Genomic DNA, 12,006 nt, shown 5'->3' on the forward strand with positions numbered 1-12,006 from the left:
AATTGATACGGAGGTTTTTAATTTTTGTATTGGCAGCCTATACCATAGCAATGATGGTAAAGTTGGCCTTGAAATTTTCCCAGTTGATAAACGTGATGCTGGATGGTATACCGTGTCTGCCCAAAATGAAGCTGGGTCAGCAATCTGCACAGCAAGACTGGATATTGCCGGTGAGTTGCCTTCAAAAACACCATAGAAATAATAAAGAACTGAGACAATCCTGCATAAACCCTTTCTGGCTTTGCTCAAATGCAGTTTTCTGCAAATTGCTTCCAAAAGACAATTTGTCAAATGCCAAAAAATTGGCCTGGTGCCATCCATGTTCAAGGCAGATGAATTTGGTAAAGAAGGCATCAAGAAGGCATTAGGCCCTTGATTTGTAAGTATGCACACAGAGAAGTCCATTAGAGATGAGCATTGAGGGGGTAGAGAAGAAGTAGCAAAGAACATAGTGGTTATACTTGCTCTCCAAAATGTTCTCAAGATTAGGGGCAGTTCTGGAAGATGAGAGCGAGGCCCATTAGTACAGGAGACAGTCCAACTAAATCAGTTGATGAATGGCTAGATTAGTTATGTTGAAGTCTGCAGCTGATGGAGCTAAGATGGGGTGGGATTAAAAATGGAGATTGCCAGGAATGGGAAAGATTGGAACAAAAACATCAAAGATGAAGGTGAGAGTATGTTAAAACAATCAACATCTACAGAAGTATCATTCTGAAAGAAAGCTACAAAATCTAGTCAGCTTTGATTTTGAAAGCACGTCTGTAAATTACTCAAGAGAAGAGTATTTCCAAAGACGGACATAAAACATAAGGACTAGGAGCAGAAGTAGGCCTTTGGCCCCTCGAACCTGCTCCACCATTCAATAAGATCATGGCTGAACTTTTCATGGACTCAGCTCCACTTACCTGTCTGCTCACTATATCCCTTAATTCTTTCACTGTTCAAAAATCTATCTACTTTTGTCTTAAAAACATTTAATGAGGTAGCCTCAACTGCTTCACTGGGCAGGGAATTTCACAAACCTTTGAGTGAAGGAGTTCCTTCTCAACTCAGTCCTAAATCTGCTCCCCCTTATTTTATGCCCCCTAGTTTTAGTTTCACCCACCAGTGGAAACAACTTAAAAGAGAAAATGTTGGAAAATCTCAGCAGGTCTGGCAGCATCTGTAAGGAGAGAAAAGAGCTAACACTTCAAGCCCAGATGACACTTTGTCAAAGTTAAAAGGCGTAGAAAGTGGGAGGTATTTACATTGCAGGGTGAGGGAATGAAAGATGAGTCATAGCCACAGAAACCAGGGGAAAAGGCTGCTAATGGCTGTCCACAGAGACAATAAAGGCTGTGAATGGCCAAATACAGAGAAGCTAAAATCATACGGTAAACTGTGACAGATGAAGCTATTGGGGGAATGGAGGGAAATGGATGCGACAGAGGTAAAATTTAGAAAAGGGGAAGCAAAGGGGGAGAAAAGGTTAGGGAAGGAGGATAAAGTAGGGGGAAAGAGTGTATGGAAGAAAAATGAAGAAAGACAATAAAGAAGTAAAAGGTTTAATAAAATAGGATGAAAACAAAGGGATTGAGGTGGGATGGAACTATCATCTGAAGTTTTTGAATTCGATGTTGAGACCGGAAGGCTGTAAAGTGCCTAACCAAAAGATGAATGCTGTTCCTCCAGTTTGCACTGAGCTTTACTGGAACATTGCAGCAGGCCAAGGACAAATGTGTGGGCATGGGAGCAGGATTGAGTGTTAAAATGGCAAGCAACCGGAACGTCAGGGTTCTGATTGTGCACAGACCAAAGATGCTCAGCAAAGCGATCACCCAGTCTATACTTGGTCTCTCTGATATAGAGGAGACCACATTGGGAGCAGCAAATGCAATACACCAAATTGAAAGAGGTGCAAGTGAAACGCTGCTTAACCTGGAATGAGTGTTTTGGACCTTGGACGGTAGGCATAGAAGAGATAAAGTGGCAAATGTTACACCTTCTGCGATTGCATGGGAAGGTGCCATGAGTGACAGGAGAGGTGTTGGGTATAGTGGATTAGGTTATCCCAGAGGGAGCAGTCTCTGTGGAATGCTGACAGACGTAGTGAAGGGAAGATGTATTTGGTGGTGGCACCATGCTGGAGTTGGTGAAAATAGCGGAGGATTTTGCTTTGCATGCGGAAGCTGGCGGGGTAAAATATGAGAACAAGGGGGACTCTGTCCTTGTTCTGGGAGGGAGAGGAGAGGGCGAGGGTCATAGAGTGGTAGATGGACTGCATGATGTTGAGGACCCCTGTCAACAGCTGTAGATGGGAATCCATGGTTGAGGAAAAAGGAGCACATATTAGAAGCACCACTTTGGAAAGTGGCATCATCAGAACAAATGTGACGGAGGCGAAGGAGCTGAGAGAAAGGGATGGAGTCCTTACAGGATGTGGGGTGTGAAGAGCTGTAGTCCAGATAGCTGTGGGAGTCAGTGAGCTTGTAATGGATATTGGTAGATAGTTTATTGCTGGAAATGGAGACAGAAAGGTAAGGAAGGGAAGGAAAGTGTCTGAAATGGACCAGGTGAAGGCGATGGAAGGGTGAAAGCTGGAAGAGAAGTTGGTGAACTTTTCAAGATCTGGACGGGAGCATGAAGCAGCACCAAAATAGCCATCGATGTACCGGTAAAGGACTTTTGGGAGGGGACTCAGGTAGGCCTGGTACAAGGAATGTTCCACATACTCCATAAAAAGACAAGCTTGGCTAGGACTCATGCAGATATCCATTGCTACTCCTTTGATTTGGAGAAAGTGGGATGAGTTTAAGGAGAAGTTGTTGAGAGATAGAACAAGTTCAGCCAAATGGAGGAGAGTGATGGTGGATGGCAATTGTTCAGGCCTCTTTTCAAGAAAGAAGCGAAGAGCTCTCAGGCCACCCTGGTGTGGGATGGAGGTGTAGAGAGATTGCATATCCGTGGTGAATAGGAGGCGGTTAGGGCCTGCAAACTTGAAGCTGTCAATATGACTCAGGACATCAGAGGAATCCTGGAAGTAGGTAGGGAGGGAATGGACCAGAGGAATGAGGTTGGAGTCAAGGTAAGAGGAAATAAGTTTAATAATGGATGGATAATGGGCGGCACGGTGGTTAGCACTGCTGCTTCACAGCTCCAGGCACCTGGGTTCAATTCCTGGCTCGGGTCACTGTCTGTGTGGAGTTTGCACGTTGTTTGCATGGGTTTCCCCCGGGTGCTCCGGTTTCCTCCATGGTCCAAAGATGTGCGGGCTAGGTTGATTGGCCATGCTAAAATTGCCCCTTAATGTCCTAAGGTGCGTAGGTTAGAGGGATTAGTGGGTAAATGTGTAGGGATATGGGGTTGAGCCTGGGTGGGATTGGGGTCGGTGCAGACTCAATGGGCCAAAGGGCCTCTTTCTGCAATGTTGAGTTCTATGATTCTATGTTCTATATCTCCTACTTTCTATGCCTTTTAGCTTTGACAAAGGATCATCTGGGCTAAAAACATCAGCTCTTTCCTCTCCTTACAGATGCTGCCAGATCTGCTGAGATTTTCCAGCATTTTCTCTTTTGGTTTCAGATTCCAGTCTCCACAGTAATTTGCTTTCATCCAGTGGAAACAACCTCCCTGCTTCTATTTTATCTATTCCCTTCATAATCTTATATGTTTCTATAAGATCTCCCCTCATTCTTCTGAATTCTAATGAGTACAGCCCCAGTCTACTCAGTCTCTCCTCATAAGCCAATCCTCTCAACCCCAGAATCACCCTAGTGAATCTCCTCTGCACCCCCTCCAGTGCCAGTATATCCTTTCTCAAGTAGGGAGACCAAAACTGTACACAGTACTCCAGGTGTAGCCTCAGCAGCACCTTATACAGCTGCAACACAACCCTGTTTTAAGCTACATCCCTCTAGCAATGAAGGACAAAATTCCATTTGCCGCCTTAATTACCTGCTGCACTTGCAAATCAACTTTTTGTGATTCATGCACAAGTTCACCCAGGTCCCTCTGCACAGCAGCATGCAGCAATTTTTTACCATTTAAATAATAGTCCATTTTGCTGTTATTCCTACCAAAATGGATGACTCACATTTACCAACATTGTACTCCATCTGCCAGACACTTGCCATTCACTTAAACTATGTATATCCCTTTGCAGACTTTCAGAGTCCTCTGCACCACTCACCTTAGAGTCATCTGCGAATTTTGACATACTACCCTTTGTCCCCAGCTCTAAATCATCTAAGTAAATTGTAAACAATTGTAGTCCCAACACTGATCCCTGAGTCACACCACTAATCACTGATCACCAACCAGAAAAACATCCATTTACTCCCACTCTTCGCTCTCTGTTCATTAACCAATCCTTTATCCATGCTAATACATTACCCATCACGCCGTTCACTTTTATCTTATGCAGCAGCCTTTTGTGCGGCACCTTGTCAAAAGTTCTCTAGAAATCCAGATATACTTAATCCACTGGTTCCCCGTTGTCCACGGTGCTTGTAATGTCCTCAAAGAATTCCAGTAAATTAGCTTAAAATGACCTGCCTTTCATGAACCTATGCTGCGTCTTCTCAATGGGACAATTTCTATCCAGATGTCTCACTATTTCTTCCTTGATGATAGATTAAAGCATTTTCCCCACTACAGAAGTTAAGCTAAGCAGTCTATATTTACCTACCTAGTGTCTAACTCCTTTTTCAAACAGTGGCATCACATTTGCTGTTTTATGTAGAAGGAAATAGAGGTGTAAGCAGAAAGATGTGGGTGCTGAAGGACACAAGGCAATGGTTAGAGATGGTCTCTTTACTGATTGAGGCAATGGGAGTATAGAGGTCATTGGAGTTGGCAACAAAACTGTATTGCATATTTATGGCATCAAGTAATGATTTTTTAAAAATAACTTTAGGTCAAATTCGAACAATCATTTTTACTATTTGATTCCAACAGCTTGGCCAGTGAAACAAGTTTCAAACACCAAGCCACTGAAGGTGCGGCCAACATTTACCCGATATTCAGTTCTTAATGGCCAAGGGTTCCTAATGGATCCAGGCTCCCAGTACACAACATCATCATACCCTGGCCTGGTAGAAAGTGATGAACTGTGATCTCATTGTACTCCAATTCAATTGACAATTGTTATTTTTTCAGCTTATGGAATGTAGTATGTTTTACCTGCACCTTACTGTACACAAAGTTAATTCATTCTGTGTATGAATTTACATTTAGTTGTAAAAATGCAAAAATGCTACAGTACACATACTAGGTGTTGCATGTTAAGATTTAGTAGTTCATGTACATACACTTCTGATATGCATCTTAGCACCACGGCAATAAATTGACTACATGGTACGTAATCAGCTTAGATGGATGAGAAAATAATTATATGAAAGTAACTAAGCAGAATAGTACATGTTAAGCTCGATGTTATGATGTTCTGCCTTGTAAGTGTGGTTGTGGTAATGGATTTGAGTAAAAAGTAAAACCTTTTATTGTTTCTAAGTTATTTTAAATAGCAAGATGCACATGGAGTTCCAAGCAAAAAACATTTTGCATTTAAACTACTGTGGCAGACTTGGCTTGTACATGTGAGTTTGCGGCAAATAACTTTTGCAGATTGGGTAAGTGTTTAATTTGGGGAAGTGTGAAGCAGTAAATTGTCACTAATGGACGAAGATACATTGTTGGAACATTACCATATGTGCCTATGATCAGCGCTGTTGGACACAAAAACCCAATCTTATGTGCAGTAATGACATTTCTTTACAGTTTGACGACAGTAACAAGGATAAGAGCTCCCTTTTCCTGAGTAAACACTTATTCCTATCAATTCAGGAACTCTGACTGGAAAAGGAGCTGACACCAATTCTCAGAACAGTAAAATTGATACATTGCATGTTATTATAGGGACTTTATATGAAAGTAACTTTTGTATAAGAATGTCAAGTTATCTATTAATTTGCTAGTCTTCTGTCCTAGCATAGATCCTGTGTGTTCATAAACAATGCTAATTTTATTGGTGAGCATCATCTAATTTTCCCTAGACACTAACATTTCTTTCAACTGTACAGGACAAAATAATCCATTTAACACCATTATCCTTTAGTTAACATGAAACTTCAATTAGTGAAGTGATTGCTGGTAATCTGTTGCCAGTCTAAAATAAGCAGGTGAAAATATAAAATAGTAAAGTGGTATACAATTTTGCAACGAAGAAAAGCCTTTTTTGTTTTGCTGCTATACTTGAAGAAGTTACAAACCACCCATAGTCTACAGTAATAGCAACTGTAATTGCTCTTAACCCATTCTTATTCCTGGTTTTCTGTGCTGTAACTCAACATCACAATCACAGAACAATGGCCAACAAGAACAAATATCTTCAGAACTTGATGTCAATTAAAGAGATGGAATGTTTTCTTTTTGCAAATTTTTGAACTTCATTGATCAATAAAATGATCTAATATTCAAAATTTACTTCAGAAACTGTTTCAAATTAATTAAAGCAACCACATGTAAGAGGGCACCCTGCAAACTGTATAGCAGTGGAACTAGAAATGTTCCATTTCAAAATAGTCATAGAATCCCTACAGTGCAGAAGGAGACCATTTTGGCCTATCAAGTCCGCACCGACCACAATACCATCCAGGCCCTATCCCTATAACGCCACACATTTACCCTAGCTCGTCTCCCTGCACTAAGGGGCAATTTAGCATGGCCAATCTACCTAGCCCGCACACCTTTGGACAATGGGACGAAGATCGGAGCATCCGGAGGAAACCCACACAGACACGGGGAGAACGTGCAAACTCCACACAGTCAGTGACCCAAGTCGGGAATTAAACCTGGGTCCCTGGCACTGTGAAACAGCAGTGCTAACCATTGTGCTGACAGGAAGTCATTTTCATGACACTTAACTGCTCTTGGCGAAACACTGGGAAGAATTAGAGTCTATTGGCTTGTAAAACATAGTCACTTTTTACTACTTAAGTCATTTACAACTAGCAGTTATGTCTACACCACTTTCTCAACTGTTAATTTGATTTGATTGTTGATTTGATTTGATATTGTTATGTGTATTAGTATACAGTGAAAAATATTCTTTCTTGCGTGCTATGCAGACAAGGCATGCTATTCATAAAGAGCCATGCCTCCACTACCATCCTCATCAAGCAGGCCACGGGCTATGTTGAAGCAAGGATTCCACTGATCAGGCATATGGGAGGCATGCTGCAGTGCAACTTCCCATATCGTTGTTGTGTGCTATCTACTGCATAACTATCCTGCCACTTGAAGTCACCAAAGGCGGAGGATCTTCAATATGACAAAAAAGATCATCCTGATGACACTGGGGATACTAAAGATGGACTGAATGGTCTCCTTCTCTGATGTATTGACTCTATGGGAAGGATTTTCTAATTATGCTCAAGGCTGGAAAATCCCACCCGAGATCAACGGACCCTCCCCGTGACGCGCGGGAAGGGAAAATTTTGCCAAAGAGCTCTTTGACAGCAATGCAAAATAACACTTCTGCTGAATAATCCCTGCTCCTTCGCATTAAACAATAGCATCTAGCATGTCTCCCAGCTCTGCATCCTTTAATGAACTGCATCTGTCTAAGGAACAACATTGATTTTAAGGGCGACACGGTGGCACAGTGGTTAGCACAGCTATCTCACAGTGCCAGGGACCCGGGTTCGAATTTCAGCTTGGGTGACTGTCTTTGCAGAGTTTGCATGTTCTCCCTGCATCTGCATGGGTTTCCTCCAGGTGCTTGGGTTTCCTCCCACAGTCCAAAGATGTACGGGTTAGGTGGATTGGCCACATTAATTTGCCCCTTAGAATTAGGGGGACTAACAAGGGTAAATGCATGAGGTTATGGGAAAAGGCTTGGGTGGCATTGTGGTCAGTGCAGACTCAATGAACTGAATGGCCTTTTTCTGCACTGTAGGGATTCTATGATTCTATTCTATGATATTAATATCAACTAATATGGCAGTTTTATCAGCTATTCCATAGGACCATTGGAAAGTGACAGTGCAGAAAGAGGCCATTCATAAACTGAACTTCTGCCCTGAGAGATCCATTCCTGCTGACATCACAGCTATTGAAGGGACTGTTAACCTGGACATGGAACTACAGCTATTTCCCCAGTCACACAAATAAGAACAGTGGTAACAGGCGCTCTTAGAGATGGTGCAGTTCTGTGGTGCAAGCTCATCGCAGAGTCAAATATGACACCAGGGAGTTTGATGTGGAGATGCCGGCTTTGGACTGGGTTGGGCACAGTAAGAAGTCTCACAGCACCAGGCTAAAGTCCAACAGGTTTATTTCGGATTACAAGCTTTCAGAGCACTGCCCTTTCATCAGGTGACTTGATGAAGGTCTCCAAAAGCTTGAGATTCCAAATAAACCTGTTGGACTTTAACCTGGTATTGTCAGACCTCTTACCATGGAGTTTGGTTTAGGTTCAGACTGGATGTGGACAAAAACGGTCCGAGACAGTGCGGGGGTTGTGGAGGTGCTGGGGAGTTAGGGCTGAGTGTAGTCAGTGTACAATTGTACAGTGTACAATATCAAGCTGACGCTCTAAGAATGGGGATGAAAAATAGGAGGGACACCAAAAGCAGATGTGGGAGTAGGAAACTATTACAGGTGATTTAGAATGGTTAGGATTTAAATTGAGATGAACATGATTTAATGAAATTTATTACAACAGTAAAACCATAAGCGTTCCTTTCCTTAGCAATTCGATTCGATGGATAATTCCGAGATACCTCTCCTGCGAATATGAATGTTTAGTGTGTGTTCTCCAGGAACAGGCTATTTGCAACACCGTGCTGTGGCTGTTGTCTGAATGTTTACAGCTCTTACCCAGCCCACACAAGGGAAAGTTCCAGGTGGAACCCAGACTCGGAACTCCCATTTAAAAGCAACAGCTGGAAAATCGTTAACCGCATCTGCCAGTTTACTGAGCGCCAGAACTTCCAGAGGCAGGAGGGAGTCATTCACATTGACCTGAAGCTGCGAATTATGGCCAAACGCCTAATGAACTTCCTGACATCTCATCTCCCAAAGAGGGTGACGGGAAGAAGAAGAGGTAAGGTCTATATTACACAGGAGAAGCTCCCTAATCTTTTAACTGGCCTGTTAAAGGTCTGCTGAGATGAAATTTAAACCGGGAAAGTCGTTATTTTTAATGTTTAATCGCCACCGCCAGCCAGCAATTTCTTATTTCTTGTCTTGCTGTCTGGTCGTGGACGCCTTGAGATATTTTCCACATTAAGATGTTGTTTGCAGGAGCACTGTTTCCGAGAAAAATCACTCACTTTCTCATGTTTTTTTGTCACTCTATCATAAACCCTATCCACACACATCTTTGGTTCATTTGAATAATACCATTATGGTAACACTGACTTATTTGTTAACCAAACCATTTCCCTTAAACACAGCACCCCCTTTTTAAGTGACCGCTTTGACTGAATTTCTCTTATACAAAGCGGTGAAGAAATGTTGGAAAATGGTCACCAATCTGTGCATCAGGAACATTCAGTTCAGATATATGGCGGCAAAGTGCCTTTAACTTAGAGAAATGCCTCATGGCAATTAACTGGGGGGAAATGGGTGACAGGCCAAAGGAGATGTTCGGAGTGATCCAAAGATTATCCAGCCAAAAGGGAACACTGGCAGCAAGAAACCCCAGAGGCATCAGAGATTGTAATGGAATAGAGGTTGTAACTGAATATAAGGTTCAAGGATGTTGTGGGGCGAGAAGAGTTTGCAAAAGGGAAAGGTGAGATAATGAATGGGTTTAAACAGAAAGCTGAGACTTTTTTTGGTTTGGGCACTAAACCAGGAGAGGGTCAGGTGAACAAAATTCAGTGTTCAATAGGACATGGGCAACAGCATCAGTCCAGAGCGCGAGTTTACAGAGAACAAAGCTAACATAGAAACATAGAAGGTTGGAGCAAGAGGAGGCCATTCAGCCCTTTGAGCCTGTTCCACCCCGATCATCCAATTCAATAGCATAATCCTGCTTTCTCCCCATTGATCCTGTTTGCCCTCGGTGTTATATCTGGGCGCCTTAAAGCAATGGGAGGCTAGCCAGGTTAGCATTGGAACAGTTGAAGCTGCAGGTGAAAAAGGGGCTTGGAAGAAGATTTCTGCAGTGGATGGGCTGAGTTAATGATAGAGGAGGGTGATGTTTAGCATTGGAGATGTAGGTGATCTGTGATGGAAAGGAGATGGGATCGGACATTTAGTTGGAAGTTTAAACAGGAACTTGAAGTTGCAAGTCTGGTCCAACACAAAAGGGTGAGTAGGAATTGAAATGGAACAAATAGAAAGAGCTCCCGAAAGGACACTGGATTGAGATGTTAACTCTTTTCCTCTCTACACAGACATTGCTTGATTTGCTAAAGCGGGGTGGCACAGTAGTTTGCACTGCCGCCTTATAGCACCAGGGACCTGGGTTTGATTCCTGGCTTGGATCACTGTATGGAGTTTGCACATTTTCCACATGTCTGCATGGGCTTCCTCCAAGTGCTCCAGATTCCTCCCACTGTCTAAAGATGTGCGAGTTAGGTTAGTTGGCCAAGGTAAACTGCCCCTTAGTATCAGGGGGACTAACAGGGTAAATATGTGGACTACAGGGATAGGGGCTGGGTGGGATTGTGTTTGGTGCACACTCAATGAGCTGAATGGTGTCCTTCTGCACTGTAGGGATTCTATGATAATTACATTTGTTTTGAATTTTTTGCCCCTAGAAATAAATCTCAGTGCGTTATAAGCCTGGAAATGTTCTACTGAATTGTGAAGATGCTTTTAATGATTTAGAGCAAAGAAAATTACAGCACAGGAACAGGCTGTTCAGCCCTCCAAGCCTGCACCGACTATGCTGCCCAACTGAATTAAAACCTTCTACTCTTCTGGGGACCATTTCCCTCTATTTCCATTCTATTCATGTATTTGTCGATGCCCCTTTGTTCACCTGTACCCATAGATTCCATTGCTCTTCCATCCCATTCAAGTTATTTTTTTAATGCTTACAAGATTTTTTTTCCATATAGGACCTTTAGAACAGAGGAAAGAGAGTTTTGTCAAATCAGGCAAATTGGATTTAATCATGTGTCCCAAAAGTGGCACAAGGTTCTGGACCAGACTTGGAGGATTCATTGTTGTTCAGTTGCATCTTTCATAATATGCTCAACATTCAAATTCAATAAAATGCTTTAATAACATTTAACAGCTTTCTTTCTTGTCTCCCATCAGGTATAGGTGGGCTTAAGTTCTTTCGCAAAAAGGATATAAGCCCAAAATCTGCAGTGCAGGAGTTTTTACTTTATTTAGTTTTTCTTTTGGACCTATCCATATGTAAGTATCAAAACACATTACTGTCCATACTTTCTAATGCAATATATATGCTCATAGTTATCCTGGTTCAGGACTCTGTGTCTGCGTGGGTTTCCACTAGGTGCTCCCATTTCCTCTCACAGTCCAAAGATGTGCAGATTAGGTGTGTTGGCCATTTTAAATTACTCCTTAGTGTCATAAGATGTTTGGTTAGATGGATTAGCCATGTGTGGGGTTACTGGGATATGGAAGGCAGTGGTATAATTAGCCAAAGTCAGCATGGATTTACAGAAGGGAAATCATGCTTGATGAATCTATTGGAACTTTTTGAGGATGCAACTAGTAGAGTTGACAGAGAAGAACCAGCGGATATGGTTTATTTAGACTTTCAGAAGGCTTTCGACAAGATTTCACATAACAGACTACAACGTAAAGTTAAAGCACATGCGACTTCAGGGAACATCTTGAAATGGGTGGAAGGCTGGTTAGCAAAAGAAGCAAAGCGTTTGCATAAATGGGTCATTTTCTGATTGGCAGTCAGTGACTAGTACGGTTGCACAGGGATCTGTGCTAGGAACCCAACTATTCACATTATATAATAATGATTTAGAAGAGGGATCTGAATGTATTACCTCCAAATTTGCATATAATACAAAGTTGGGTGGGAGG

At 42.3% G+C, this 12,006-nt stretch overlaps 2 protein-coding genes across 5 annotated transcripts in view; both read left to right on the plus strand.

Moving 5' to 3' along the window:
- LOC145351825 (myotilin-like) overlaps positions 1–6,462 on the plus strand; it is a 117,134-nt gene extending 110,672 nt beyond the window's left edge. For all 4 annotated transcript variants that reach the window (XM_080201500.1, XM_080201501.1, XM_080201503.1 and 1 more), the window contains 2 exons: positions 37–170; positions 4,939–6,462. In XM_080201500.1, the coding sequence (XP_080057626.1) occupies positions 37–170; positions 4,939–5,096 (292 nt within the window). In that variant the 3' untranslated portion in view covers positions 5,097–6,462. The remainder of the gene's footprint in view (positions 1–36; positions 171–4,938) is intronic.
- A 2,556-nt stretch (positions 6,463–9,018) lies between these two features.
- LOC145351658 (polycystin-2-like protein 2) overlaps positions 9,019–12,006 on the plus strand; it is a 37,023-nt gene continuing 34,035 nt past the window's right edge. Inside the window, exons 1-2 of the mRNA XM_080201218.1 lie at positions 9,019–9,085; positions 11,257–11,358. Of these exons, the coding sequence (XP_080057344.1) occupies positions 9,019–9,085; positions 11,257–11,358 (169 nt within the window). The remainder of the gene's footprint in view (positions 9,086–11,256; positions 11,359–12,006) is intronic.

This window comes from Carcharhinus amblyrhynchos, chromosome 13 (genome assembly GCF_965287045.1).
Source record: "Carcharhinus amblyrhynchos chromosome 13, sCarAmb.v2.hapA, whole genome shotgun sequence".
Taxonomy (NCBI): Eukaryota; Metazoa; Chordata; class Chondrichthyes; order Carcharhiniformes; family Carcharhinidae; genus Carcharhinus; species Carcharhinus amblyrhynchos.